Source organism: Dermacentor silvarum, chromosome 3 (assembly GCF_013339745.2).
Source record: "Dermacentor silvarum isolate Dsil-2018 chromosome 3, BIME_Dsil_1.4, whole genome shotgun sequence".
Classification (NCBI taxonomy): domain Eukaryota; kingdom Metazoa; phylum Arthropoda; class Arachnida; order Ixodida; family Ixodidae; genus Dermacentor; species Dermacentor silvarum.
Genome location: NC_051156.1, coordinates 74,566,450 through 74,582,092, shown reverse-complemented (window position 1 = coordinate 74,582,092; position 15,643 = coordinate 74,566,450). Strand labels below are relative to the sequence as shown.

The 15,643-nt window shown below is 45.6% G+C and overlaps 1 protein-coding gene across 1 annotated transcript in view; it reads left to right on the top strand.

The window, feature by feature from the left end:
- LOC125944270 (monocarboxylate transporter 12-like) overlaps positions 1 to 8,242 on the top strand; it is a 36,413-nt gene extending 28,171 nt beyond the window's left edge. Inside the window, exons 3-4 of the mRNA XM_049664617.1 lie at positions 7,011 to 7,361; positions 7,839 to 8,242. Of these exons, the coding sequence (XP_049520574.1) occupies positions 7,011 to 7,361; positions 7,839 to 8,242 (755 nt within the window). The remainder of the gene's footprint in view (positions 1 to 7,010; positions 7,362 to 7,838) is intronic.
- The last annotated feature ends 7,401 nt before the right edge of the window (positions 8,243 to 15,643 follow it).

The following is a 15,643-nucleotide window of genomic DNA, read 5'->3' as shown; positions in this document are numbered from 1 at the left end:
TCACAAGTGACGTCAGCTCTAACGTTGTCGGTTGTAGATATAATCAAAATGGAGATGCGAAAATACAGGGAAGCCACACAGCAGTGGAGTCAGGCGCAGGAACAGTCACTACGCAGCATAACAACAGATCTAATAGGGGCCATGGACACCATGTCCAATAATCTGGCAGACGTACGAAGACTAGATGTGCTGGAGGCAGCACAGAACTCAAAAGCATTTAAATAACGTGCATAAAGACAAAGACATAACAATATGGCAATGGAACTGTAGAGGCTTCCGCTGGAAAAGCGGGAGCCTACAAATCACAGCTAATTGTATGGGGAAAGACGAAAAACCAGACGTAATAGCTTTACAAGAAACCGGCGGGGCAGCCAAACTGCCGGGTTACGGATCCTACTGTCAAAAGCATGAAAAAGCAATTGTCACGACATTAGTAACCCGATAGGTTGCGGCTATAGAGAACGACCTCGGCTGCAGCTAGACGGAGAGCGTCTTTCTCGAACTCGTTCCTCTGGACAACAGAGAGGACAGTCTCTTTATTGTAAACCCGTACAGCCATCCAAAAAGCAGTGTCAACTTGGGGGTGCTTCTCCGCAGAGTGGTGAACACGGCCCGTGCCTCCCAATTGGTGGTCGTCGGAAACTTCAATGCGCATCACGGGGCGTGGAAATACAAATACAACAGCAAAAAAAGAAACAGCTATCGAATGCGATGCAGCATTGCCAAATGACATTAATTAACAACCTTGAAAACCCGACGTGGGAAGGGAACAGTGTCTGTCGAGACACAAACCCCGACGTCGTGATGACCAGAAATACGAAAATGACTAAATCGACCCATACACAAAGAACGCTGGGCAGCGACCACTGTATAATGGAAACGGTGGTGGCGCAGCAAAAAAAAATAAAAAAAAGGATGCAAAGAGATCGGCACACCGACTAGGACCTCTTCCGAGAAAGAAGAGGAGCAGAGGGCCGCGAGGTGATTAATTAGCAGCCAGCAGCAGAGTGCCAGAGGGCATCCCAAATGACTGTGTAGATAGCAAACTCATACATCTCTGGAAGGCAAGATAAACCTTCAACCTCAGATGAAAAACACAGGAGTTAAATAAGAAATTGAAGGAAAAAGTATGGGAGTTAAACAAAAAATAGAGAAATAGATGTTGACCCAAACACAATGGGACCGCCTATGTACCGAGATGCACAAGCAATTCAGCACGTCCAAAACATGGAACATAATAGCGTACCTCGAATCACGAACAAAATGCTAAGAAATTTGGAAGAAGGCTCAATTACGGCGCTAACAAACTACATGAATGACAGTTGGGCAGGAGGGGGAATACCACACGATTTAAAAAAAGCAAAAATAGTATTCATCCCCAAACCCGGTAAGAAATTATCCTTGAATAACTTAAGGCCCATCTCTATAACCTCATGTGCAGGAAGTTGATGCAGCACGTGGTCATCACTAAGATAAATAGACACATGGAGCAAAAGGGACTGAATCCACACACAATGCCCTCAAGACGTAGCTGCTACAGCTAAAACAACACATATTAGACCCAGGAACCAACACAACGGACAAAAAAGCCATAATGTGATTAGACCTAAAGAAAGCCTACGATAATGTCACGCATGCGGCGATACTCGAGGGCATTCAGGACCTAGGCTTCGGTGAGAGAATCTTCGAGTACATCAGTGACTTCCTCAGAGAAAGGACGGCAACCCTGCACTTGGGATGCTCTCAGTCTGAGGGACTACAGTTGAGAGCGAGAGGAACGCCCCAAGGAGCTGTGCTCTCCCCCTTCTTATTGAACGCGCAAATGATTAGCCTGACAAAAGAATTAGATCAGTTAACCGACCTAAGCTACAGTCTGTATGCCGACGACATCACCTGTTGGGTGGCGAATGGCAGCGACGGAGAGACTGAGGCCACGCTGCAAAAAGCGGCAACAATGGTAGAACGGTGGGCCAAAACTAAAGGTCTGGCATGCTCTCCAGAAAAATCAGCAATTTTCTTTTATGCACCGACTTCTAGGGGCAGGAAGAGTCGCACATACAGACCAGATATAAAAATTAGGATTGGCGAAGGAGAAATACCCGCTATTAAAGAAATCCGCCTTTTGGGTCTGTACATTCCGAAAAAGGGCTACAACGGTGCAATCATTAAGAAAATTGAAGAGAAAACGACACAAATCATAAGAATTGTTAAGAGGATGGCAAATAAACACCAAGGAATGAAAGAGTGCAACGCATTGAGGCTGATCCAGTCATTTGCAATCAGACGAATAGTATACGAAGCACCGTACATCAAATGGCACAAAGATGAGATAAACAATATGAATGCGCTCATCCAAAAATTTAACAAGCAAATTTTACCGGTAAGCACCAGCACCGAAAGACTACTGGCGCTGGGATTACACACTGAATTAGAAGAGTTCATAGAAGCACATACCACAGCTGAATACACAAGACTAAAACAGTCGGACACAGGTAGATACATCTTGGAGAAACTAAACACCAACTTGCCCGTAGCAGGGAAAGGCGAATGTGACATCAACCCGAATAAAATCAGTGACAGATTCACCATTCCCCCACTCCCTAAAAACCCGGAAAGGAGAAGAGAAAGAGCAGAAGCCCTTCACATAACACACAAAGACGATACACGGGCATTGTACGCGGACGCTGCTTGGTACAATTGCAGAAAATCCGCAGTGGCAGTGGCCACAAATTTGCCCGAGGATACCCAAGTTACAGCCACAATTCCCTGTGACTCCATAGAAGAGGCAGAGGAATGCACAATAGCCCTAGCCCTCAATATAGACGGTGACAGAACAATTATCAGTGATTCAAAGAAGCGATTATTAATTACGCAAGCAGCATATAATCCCAAAAGGCACTTCCACTCCTAAATTCAATACCTAAAAGTGTTAGAAAGGTTCTCAAATGGGCCCCCGCACATTCAGATCTCCCCGGCAACGAATCTGCCGACGCCCTTGCCCGAGGACTCGCATACCGGGTTAGAGGACTAAGCGGAGACGAAGATGAAGTGGGCGAAAACCTGGCAGAATGGCTACTCAGCTACAATGAAATCACCGAGCACTACAAACTCGGTAGACAGAAATATCCACAAGGACATTCGAAATTAGATAAAAAGCAGGAAAAGAAAGCTTCCGCCAGTATGGTGGCGCCATCTAGTTAAAGTGCCTGCAACCGCCGCGCGTGCACACGCAGACGACGAGATGCGATTCAGACGATGCGCGCAATCAATGCTATCCCGAAGTTAGATGTGCGCCACCTATTCAGGGTACCTCTTCGGTACACGTTATGACGTCTCCTCGCAAGGTACGAACCGCTGCTGAAAAAGCGAATCGTAGAGCTACGTGCGCGGCTACAACCACGCATCATTGGGCTCAGCATACCGTTGTGCAGAGAGCATTACAAGGCCGCTGCTCGCCGTCGACGCCGGGCGGACAGTTAAGATCGTTCTCGTCAAAATTGAGGCGAAGACACTCTGCCGCGAAGACCCTGTTGTGCGTGGTGCCGAAATTGGAGCTACTCTTGCGCCGCTCAACCAGCTTACGCTCTGACTGTGCTGCATGTGCCGTGCAGGCCTGTGACTTTTTTGTTGACTCGCCTTCGTACGCAGCATTTCTTGCTTTATTTCGACTTTGTATTAATAACAAAAACTACATCAATACTGTCGGAACGATACTCAAGCATACTTCGATGGCTTCATGATTCGCGAGTTGCCCAATATGTCGCACTTAATATCTTATGGAAATAGATGTTGCGGAATAAACTGTTCAACATTTTTATACGAATATATATTTAAATGAACAACCTTTCTCGCATTGTTTTCGATTCGGAGCGCTTAAACGCTGATTTGTTTCAGCACGTTCGATAACCGTCGCGCTTTTGATTGCTGGTATCCTGCGCCGAATTTTTACCTCTGTTCATAGCATAATATCACTGGTATGCTACATGGTTATACTTCTTATTCGCGAATTTATTTAGTATTTCCCAGGTCGGGAGATTGTTTCTTTGCGCATGTTGTTTTGCTTTTTTCTGAACGTTAGACTAAAATGTGATAAGCATTGCTGAAACATTTACTTAGTCTAATAACAAAAAGTATAAGCAACAAACTCGTACTATTGATTCTAATCGGAGAAGTCTATCCGTGCAAGGTGAAAAATAATTTATAACGCAGGAAAGGTGTTCTCCCTTAGAAAACAAGAGCGTGTGAACTGGGCTATCCCGCGAAGCCGACTCGTTATGGCCGATATTACAGTAGATGTTACGAACACACGTGAGAATTCAATGATCAGGCTTACATTTTTTTGCTGTTGTATAGGTTACGCCGGCAATGAAGCGGCAACAATCTATCCGGGGCTTCTTCGTTCCTTTGAAAACGTCGAAGCAAGATCAAAGTAAAAACCGTGGGAGGCTTCCGCTAGTGCGTCTGCGTGTAGTTTCCCGGTAGAAGGCCCGGAAATGACCACCGTAGAGTGCGCTCAGCCGAAAGGCTATTCCCGGTCAGCCCCTCCCTAAATTTTAATATTTACCGCAAATAATTACTTCAAAGTAGACGCTTTCCTCAAATAGTCAAGGCTTTCAGCTTCAGCAAGTGTGCCCCCCCCCTCCCAAAAAACATTCCTGGCTACGGGCCTGTTACCGGTGTTCATCGGTCACCAGGTTCTCCTTGACTGAGGTTACCAGTGACGCCCACTGATGCAAAATTTGCAAAATGGTATATAATGAAGGGAAGCTTCTTGTTGACGACGGAAAACCGGGCGGTGCATGGATCATCAAGCCAGTCAGCAAGTCCAGTACATCCAAGCTTGGTGAAAAGGCCGCGAAGCACGACGCCTTAGGACACCACAAACATGCTGTAAGCATTTTGAGTCAGTCGCAGACAATTGAAAAGGTCATAAATCAGGCTGCAAAATGTGCCGACGATCAAACTAAGGTTATGAGAAAGAACATGACTGTAGCATCCTACTTTCTTTTCAAGCAGGAAGTGTCCACACTACGACCTGGAGGTCCTTGCTGAGTACGTTTTCTATTATGAATCCTGAAATCGAGCAGTGGTTCAGGAGAAGACCCGCAAATGCGCATTACTTTCTGCAAGGAATTCAAATGACTGGTTGACGCATGTGCGGCGGCGGTGAAGAAATTAATTCTTGAAAATATCTAAACCTCTGTTTCAACGTGAAAGAAGTTTTCCTACATGGCCGACGAGTGCACCGACATTAATGGACGCCAGATCCTGAGTAACTGCATACGCTATGTTTGTGTCAATGGCCAGTCGACGGACGTGTTCCTCGACGTCGATGTTATCGCTGACGCATCGGCTTCTGTGACCACGCATATCCTGCACGAGTTGAGCAAGTCTGGACTCGCCGCAACCAAGATGGCTTCTTCTTCATTTGATGGGGCTGCGAACTTCTCTGGAAGGCACGGAGGTGTGCAGGCTTTACTTAAGCAGAAATGCAACATTGATCGCGGTTACATTCACAGCAGAGAACGAGAAGGGAACCAAAGAGACCGATTTTTATTAATCATATCATTAGAAGCCAACAAAGAATGACAGCAAGGACAACATAGGCGAAATTACTTGTACTTTCTAATAATAAAGAAATCACAAATCATAGAAAACAGCTAGAAGTAGCGGGTTTGCAGGTGACGACACGAAGCAGCCACCAAGCCCACCTGCAAATTTGATCAAGTGCCTTCTGGCGATGGCTGGCCTCGATATTTGGCAGCCGCCCTCTCGCCAGCAGTTTTCCGGCCGTCGGCAAATACCACTTGGGGGTAGCACACAAGCTGGCATTTCCGAGAAAGGTCTGTTCACCGAAACAAATTCAGGTTTTTCAGAAGCTCTCCACAACAAGGTCTAACTGCTAGAGCCACATTACAATCACAAAACCAGATGAACTCAAAAAACATTCTGATATAAATCGAAATTAAAAGAAAGGTAGTACGCGTCAGCTGTCCTATCACACACTACATTGTAAACCTAAAAGATGCTGTCGGCTGCTGCCACCATTTCCTACCCGCGGCAACGTTACTCAGTCCATATGGCGTTTTGCTGCTCAGGTCGCGGGCCTGACTGATGGCCGCCGCAGGCGCATTTCTATGGCAAAAAACTGGGAAACGCTTGTGCTATTAGATTGAAGCGCCAGTAAATTAACCAAGATCACCCAATTTATTTTGAAGCTCTCCGCTACGCTGTCCGTGATATGTCCCCGGTGTTGCTTTGACCCCACGAAATACACAGCCAAGCCAATGTGCAGTCTCACTAACCACAAAAACACTCCCTCAGAGGTATCCCAGGGAGCTTTCGTGTATTTGACGCTGAGCGAAGAGAATACGTCATAGAGGGCGAAAGCTAGAAAAGCCTGTAGGCACCGGAAAACGATTTAACCTAATCATTATGATTGTGGACCACAACGGGAATAATCTTCAAGGTAGAGAATGTGAAAGGACGTGTGTACGACCTTAAATGTAAGGTAATGTGTGTCTATTCACATTGCAAGACAAGACCTTACATATAAAAATGAGTATGTGTCTAAGAGATTCCTCTTATAACCATCGAGTACAAAATTTATGTAGCACTACATATGCAGTTACAAAGATGGCGCAGGTGGTTAGGTAGTTATTGCGGATTTTGGAGTTATTTTACCGATTTAGACATCTAGGCACGTCCAAGTACTGCAGCTTTAAGAGCGCAAATGGAGCAACTTATCATTGCAGTTTTAATCTGCATCCATCCGAAAAAACCACACGATGACAGTGGCGTTGTGTCCAACAATTTTGCATTCTTTATTGCATCATTCGCTTAGAAATGATAATGTGTGGACTCATCGGCCCATTGCAAAAACAAACGCGCAGAGCGATCGACAAGATTTGACGATTTCGCATTTATTTCATGTAGCGTACCTTTGTAAATTCGAGTGTTTGGATGACAGGAGAACGCTAATTCTTGTGAACTTTGCTACTCTGCTGCAGGCATCGGACAAGGCATCATGTTCAACTGCAGCATTGTTGGTCTCGGCGACAACTTTCCATCATGGCGAGGCCTTGCAATTGGGGTCGTGATGTCCGGAGCACCCGCATCGTCTGTTATTTTTCCCTCACTCTTCAAGTACGTCCTGGAAGTTCACGGGCTACGTGGAACTCTGCTCCTTACCGGAGCGTGTTTGTTGAATGTTCCGGCCATTGCACTGCTGCTTCGAAATCCGCAGCCTAATCCAGCGGCAGAAACGTCTCAACAGCGGGTCTCGGTGAAGTCCGACCTGCTTACAGGAGCAAAAGCACATCACGCACACAAATGTCCCTCTCTTCCCACTATTTACGAAGGCAAGATTATCGTGCGAAAAGGCTGCGTGCGCAACCATTCTTATCCTCTCACCATTCTGAGGCATGAACATTCTTTCGGTGCTCCTGGTGAAAAACAAAAGAAAGGCTCTAACATCTTGAAAACTACGCCAAACAAAGACTGTCTCCCAAATCAAGCAACAAGTTCTCGCTCGGTGGTTCACATGCTGCCGCCACGTAAATGGCCAACCGCTACAAACGATGCTGAGCGAATGAAGCAAGCGAAGCTGCACGGCCTGTTATACTCAATCCCAGCATTGAACCATTGTAGTGACACGATGGACGTCATTCACGTTGAGCTGAAACAACAGTGGCAGGCTCCTGAGCCTTCAGATAATAGTGTTTTCCAATGGAATGCACTTATTGAAAGTGTTCGAAAAGTGGCCGCAACTCCGCGAATCTACGCAATCGCATACTCCTTCTACGCGTACAGTCTTTTTTTAGACACGTTCCTTACAGTTAACGTCGACTATGCTGTGGACATCGGAATTTCCGAAGGAGATGCTGTGCACGTGATTGTGCTCTTCTCAGTGACAGACACCCTGTGCCGGTTCCTGATGCCCTGCCTCACAGACCGCAAGCTGCTCTCAACTGCTGCCCTCTTAGCATCATCTAGTCTTGTCGCTTCACTTCTCGCATGCAGTTTTACCTTTGTCAGGGGAAAAGTAGGGTTCTGGGTTGTGGCGCTCGCACTGGGGCTACCAATGGGCTACATCAACGTCGGAATCTCGGAAAGCGCGTCAACAGTTGCCGGAGAAGATAACCAGCCCATGGCTCTTGGTTTCATGTCTACGGCGGCGGCTGTCGGCTCCTTCACGACACCTTCGTTAATAGGTGATCAGCTCATCGCAATATTTCGCTGAAGCAAGTACCACACGCACTTGCCCACATATACTATGCACGATGTTGCCTGCCGCTGACACGTTAGTTACGTTGCACGTGATTAATGCACCTACCCTCCAGCTGTAATCTCTTCGATGCGGTTGCTCATCAAAGTGAGTAGCATTTGGCACGCATTTGCCTGAGAGTCAGAGCTGCTTTGGGTACCCTAATATTATTGGTACTTCAGCAAACTATAGGGTAACTTTCTTCTCATCTAAGTTGACCAAAGTTCTGAAACTTCCCTAAAATGTTCTAGTGCAACTCGTCGAAATATTGCAATAAACATTTTTGCTGTGCTTGGCAAGAGAACTCAACATAGAGTCGTTCACTGCAGGGATTTAAAGCAGAGCTGGTCTAACTGGAAGCTAGATATTCGCCAAATCTGCAATGCTTGTAGGATAAACATTTGAGAGAAAAAACAACGACAGGACAGGAATGAATGTGGGGATGCTGCTTAAGGTGTACAGTCCTAAAATTATTATCATCATTTTCCCTGAAATATCAGTGGGTTAAAAAATATTTTAATTGCACATAATGCCGATTATATTCGAAGTTAGAATATCTAAACTTACTTTCACACCATTTCCTTGAATACGGAGAATTTTGTGGGTTTTTTACGCAACACTGCAATCGATGTATAATGCGAAGGAATGCCTTTATACCCGCACATCTTGTGATCTTATCTCTTTTGACCTGAAAGGCGATTTGCCTCGCGCCTTGTGACAAGCTGTAGTTTGCAGCATTGCTGGAAAATTCATATGCAGCGCGCTGTTTTCTAAGTGAGAAACAGTAATACGCTCGCCAAGTTGATTATCAGCCAATACCCATGGCTTTAGAAAAGTACGTTTTGTTTTACTTACGCGGCCAATTCTGACTTTGCAGCTCAGAAATGGTATGCCACAAAATTGTAACAGGCAACTGAAACATGTTTACAAATTACCGTTTTTGAGTTACCTTAAGCTCTTGTGCGGAAGCAATGAATACTTAGATACACAACCAACATGCAAAAGAAGTGCGCATTTGTGTATTTAACATAAAGTGCAGTATATATGACAGTTGTAAATATAATTTCTTAGCGTTTACAAAGATAAATAGTTCATAAAATTTCTTGCGACGCCATGCCTTACATACATCAGCAAACTTTCAAAGCGCCTCGCGTGACTAGCATTTTTTTCGCAAATGCTAAACTTGGAATAGAATATGCCGAGAACACTAAAGTGCCTATTATACATGAAATAAAATCTGACGTAGCTTAGCGAGACGCCTAGGAAACTTCGCATGAAATTACCTATACTTAATTAAACACCTGTGCCCTTTCAACCAACCCAGCTTTATGAGATTTCAGTGCAGTCAAGTCCTCCTTGGGGCGCTTTGTAAATCATCCAACACTCTACGACTAGTTGCTCAATTGAATCACAACTTAACACGGTGTATGGAATTGCCGTAGGTGATAAATCATTTATTCTGAACCCCTTTAACTCCGATAGTCGAGGTATCACTGCCACTCTCACAATTAATTCTCCGGATACTATATTACAATACTTCTGATTTTTGAGAACCTAGGTGTTTTTTATGCCTTTCTATTCCATTTTATGCTAAACCCACTCGAATTTTACACTAGGTGAAAACCTTCCGTGCTTTCTAGCTTTCCTGCGACATTTATTATTAGCCTATGTCCTCTAAAACGTTGTCGCTTGGAATTTACTCATGCTGACTTCTCAGCTTTCCACAAAAGAAGCATTTATCTCTCTACTTGTACACTTGCAAAATTACTGAAGCAAGTCAGCATTCTAGTCTCACAATTATAGACGGTCACGCCAGGAGTAAATTCATTTGCTTTGTTTTCATCAGCCACATTATCCAGCCGCCCTTCACTGAAGTCATTTATTGAGAAAGCGTGTTTTTAGCTGATTCCACTATTACCTGCGCCTTCGGACCTGCAAATATTTCCTAACATTGTATCTTCTTTTCGCCCATTGCAGGCCTCTTCCGGGACACCTGGGGCTCGTATGATGGTCTTTTCTTTTTCATAGCAAGCACCCTGGTGGTTGAATCTGCTTTGTTCGCTGGACTTTCAGCAATAGACTTTCGGAAGTCCAAGAATTTCATAATATCAAGATAAATTTTTATACATTTTCGTGAAACAGATTTATTGACATTTTCTCGCTTCTGTGTCACTGAACGTTCTGACATTCTACTAGCTAGCGCGAAATGCTATAGGTACGACGTTATATGCCTGATGAGTACGAAGGCATTGAACTGCCATTTTTATCATGTAATCAAGCCTTCACACATGGCCATCGACAATGGTAAGTGTAAGCATTTGTCCTTTACAGTTTATTAAACACCTGTCGTCGTAGCATATTGCCTAACGCGTTACGCTACTAAGCGCGACGGCGCGGGATCAAATCCCCCCCCCCCCCAAAGGCACCTTGAGTATCAAGGTGATGGTGCTTGGCGCCAGCACGGACCCTTAGCCCCCATACCGAAGCTGTCGTCCGCAACGTGGCGAAAGGTTTTGAGGTGAAGGGTAGAAACCATGAACGGTGGGGGTCGGGGCCATGGTCAAGCTCCGGCCGACGGGCTCTTCGTCTGTTTACCAGGCGGCGAGCCCCGGGACCTGCCTGTGAATAAGACGGTGAAACATAGGTGAAATCCTACGAACCGTCGGCATACCCCAATCGCATGAGTACTTCTTCCAAAAAGCTCGATCGGTCCCTGAAGAGTGGCTGCACCGAAGAAAGCTTTGGCAGAACTCGAACTCATTGTGATCACTTTCCACGTTTCCTGATTGTCCACTCTTTTGTAGACAACGACTCAGTTGATGCTATGTCAGTTTTTGTTATTGCTAGGACCCTTCAGAAAATGATGGGAAAAACTATGAAGCAAAGAAACTGTCATCCGTTGACCTTCTTGTTGAAGTGTCACAGAAAGATCATTCCGACATTCTCCTCAAGCAAAAGCAGTTCGCTCACTTGCTGGTGTCCATTACCCTCCACCGCAGTCTGAACACAGTTCAATGCGTTATATCAGAACGTGAACTGATCCGCGAAACAGACTCGGACCACCTCAATGGCTTCCGATATCAAGGTGCCATCGCCCTACCTAGCATCACCATAAGAATAAACGGTGAAAATGTAGTGACACCCCATATCGTCTTGACTTTTATTCGTTCCCGTCTACCAGATGCTGTGAAAGCAGAGCTCATTCACTGCAAAATCCGCCCCTATATCCCAAACGCGAGAAGATGCTTTAAGTGCCAGAAGTACGGACACGGATCCAACACGTGTCGCGGAAAACTCCCCTGTGCAAACTGTGGTGCTCACGAGCACCCAACCAAAAGCTGGAGTGCCGCTCACAAAGAATGTCCCAACTGTCACGGGCCGCACGCTGCGTACTCGCGAACTTGTGAAATGTTCCAGAATAATAAAAAAAATGATTCAAATCAAAGTAACGGAAAAATTACATTCCCTTAAGTGCGGAGAAAGCTCTCGCTTCTCTCCGCGAAATCCTAGGCTGACGCAGCGCGCCGGGGGGGGGGGGGGGGGGGGGGGGGTGGCGGCGTCTAGTTACGGTGGGCGCGCTGCACAGCTTTGCTGATGTGCGGCTTTCTCGGCCCCCCAGCAAGCAGCCATCGGCTGCACCAACCTTCCAAGTCCCAGAGGTAAACTTCGCACACACTTCTGGAACAACACAGACAGCTGAGAGGGAGTCTACACCTCTTGCCAAACCCTCATCCGTTTCCGAGTCTCCGCCTGAAGCAATGGAAGTGACCACGGGATCCTCAGTGTGTCTGACGCTGAGAGAGTCCCCCATAGAGAGGCGGAGTTTTCTTGACCACCTCAAACAGTAACAACATCCGCCAGTCAAGCCGCCGAATAAAGGCGCGGACATTTGAATAACCCGTCCCCTTCTCACTCACAAAAATGGCTATTGAGAGCATTACACACTAGAACTTCCGAGGGCTACTGAAGAATATGGATGACATATATGAAGTAGTTGCACAATACCAACCATACATACTTTGCCTACAGGAAGCACATTTAAACCCAACACGCACAAACTTTCTAAAAGAATATGAACTATACCGGAAAGACAGGTAAGGCAGTGCCCACTCATCGGGTGGCGTCGCTATTGTCGTGCAGAAAACAATTCCCTGTCAGAGTATCACTCTGGTTACCGATTTAGAGGCAGTGGCAATACGGGCTCTAACTTTTGGAAGATTAATAACTGTATGTTCATTACACGTTCCTCCGGACCATCACCTCTCCGTCGAAGAATTTGAAAAACTTATTGACCAGCTCCCGGGTCCATTCATGTTGGTTGAAGATTTTAATGCACACCGCCCACTATGGGGATGTTCAAGAGCTGATTCCCGAGGTGCGCTAATCGAAAAATTTCTATTGTCTTCCGGTTCCTGTATATTTAATAAGAAAGACCCAACATACTTTAATATAGCACAAAACTTATACACAGCACTAGAACTTGCTTTTGGCTCTCCGGTGCTCTTGGCAACTACTGAGTGGGCTGTTATCGATAATCTGTATGGAAGCGACCACTCTCCTGTTTGCTTAAAACACACAGGAAACATAAATTTGGGTGTAAATAATCATAGAGAGAGAGAGAAAATGATTTAATGAAAGGCAGGGAGGTTAACCAGGACTGAGCCCGGTTGGCTACCCTACACTGGGGGAAGGAAAAAGGGGAGAGAGAGATTAAGAGAAGAATAGAAAGTCCACTGTTAATATCGCCGACGTAGCAACAGATCTCTGTTCTATCACTGATTATCAATCGGTCCGGGTCATAGACGGTCACTCAGTCCTGTAGTTTTTAAAAATCGCAGCAGCGCTTTTGTGGCCTTTTGCAGCTGTGATATTCGAGGCCATGGTCCCAAGATCATGCTCAAAGTGAACGGTCTTCTTTCTAGCCTATTGAGAACGTTGCAGAGGTCATGTCTTTCGTTTTTAAAAGATGGACAGTAGCATAGTAGGTGTTCTATAGTCTCATCGACACCGCAGGCATTACACTCGGCGCTATCAGCCATTCCAATCAAACACGTGTAAGCATTGGTGAATGCAACACCCAAGCGTAAGCGGCACAGCATTGTTTCCTCATTTCGAGGAAGTCCAGGCAACAGCCGCAGCTGCATAGATGGGTCGAGAGAATGCAACCAATGTTGGGCGAATTCAGTTGTATGCCACTTCTCCAATGTCATAGTTTGCGCCAGCTTGCTTAGGTGTTGGGCTGCGTCTGTCCTCGATAAAGGTACAGAAACAATATTTGCTCCTTCGTGTGCTTTCCTAGCAGCTTCGTCGGCGATGTCGTTGCCGGTGATACCGCAATGACTCGGCAGCCACTGAAACACGACGTCGTGTCCTTTTGCGATCGTATGGTGGTGCATTTCTCGTATCTCCGAGACGAGTTGTTCGCAGGACCCGCGACGGAGAGCGACGGATTCGCCACGTTTCACGGATGCAATCAAGCTCTCTTGCCTCCCTGCCAGAACGACGACCACGGGCGTCATTCTACAACGTGGCCAGCATTCATAGTGCCTTCCTACCATCGGGGTTCACACCCTCGACACGTTCACCGTCAGCGTTGTGGTGTTTAAAACAACCTGAAGTGCGCCTTTACGTTCCAGGAATAAGAAAAAAGACGGACCTGCCCACTTTGGCCTTGAAGCAAGCAGTTCTCGATTGCTTGCACTCTTTTTACTCTGACCGAATCCACATATATACGGATGGCTCTTCCACTCAGACCAGCTCCACCGGCGCAGTGGTTATACCATCACGATCAATGAGCATCACATACAAGACTTCTCACGTGACATCATCGACCGCTTCGGAGCTTGTTGCCCTCCGAGGTGCCATTGATTATGTAAATAATCATAGGAACCTAAAGAACAGGCTTCTGTCTGGAAGACGTTCCGAGAACTCTCAAAACTGCCCAGTTTTCAATTGTAGACCTAGGTATACACGAATCACAATCCATGATCACACTGCATATTAGAGAAGCCGCATCGAAATCAATCCGATAGACATCAAATAAAACACAAAACAAACATAGACCATGGTGGAATGCGGAGTGCAGGAATTCCCGTGAGAACCAAATCAAAGCATGGTCAAAATTTCGTAGGTGTCCTACAGTTGACAATTTAATAGACTTCAAGCGTGCTAAAGCAAATGGCATGCGTATCCGACGTGCATCCAAACGGGAAAGCTGCCAGTTATTGCTCTCAACTCCTACACAGGTACACATAAAGTGTACAACAAACTTGGAGCACTTCAAGGGCGCAGTGCTCACCCGGTGGCTCTGGTCAGCACTGCTGGTGATGCACTGGAACACCAAGCAGTTGCAATAGGTCAACATTTTGGATATATTTTCAGCTCAGCACATTATACATTCGCCTTCATGAGACACAAGCTAGCGGAGGAGCGGAAACCTATCCGTGATAAAAGGCCATCCACAGGAGGGTACAATAGCCCTTTCACTATGGAGGAACTCAATGCGGCTCTGGGAACATCTGGCAACTCAGCAGCAGATCCAGACAGGATTCATCCAGGAACTTTAAAAACTAGGCGTATTGCACGCTTCTGAAGTGAAAGAAGCTGCTTTATATTTTCTTTTGTAGCTGTTCCCCAAACTAGTGCACCGTAGTTTAGCGTGGAAGAAAATAGAGCATTGTACAGAATATTATTAACCGAAAGCGGGAACGTAGAGCAATGTCGACGCATGAGACCAATTTCTTTGGACAGGTTTTTTGACAAGTAATTAATGTGAGCATTCCAGGACAAATTATTTGAGAAAATTACGCCAAGCGTTTAAAAACTTCCTACAACTTCTATTTCGAAATTCTCTAGAAATAGTCGCGGGAGTTCGCAGAATTTTTTTCGTGGGTGAAACCAAACGGCCTTAGTTTTACTAGTGTTTAGCTTTAATTCTATATTTGTAGCCCACACGTGAATACGACGAAGTGTTTCGTTTGCGCGAAAAGACAGGCACGCGACATCCCAGCCGGCAAAATATAGGCTAGTATCGTCGCCGTGTAATATATGCTTGGCCGTATGATCAATGTTAACGATATTGTTAATGTAAAGAAAAAACAGAAAAGGACCAAAAACGCTTCCCTGTGGAACACCTACATAATTGGCTTTATCTGAAGAAGAGTCACCATCAATCATGACAAACAGCAACCAATGCTGTAGGTACGAAGAAACAAGTGACAGAGCTTTCCCTCGAATGCCCTAGTGCTCCAATTTTTGAAAGAGTATGTTGTGATTAATATTATCGAATGGCTTTTGTGAAATCTAGAAAGATGCCAAGGACCAAGCTATGACTTTCAAACATTTCAAATATTCTTTTTGCGTGAGCAGTGCCAGCTC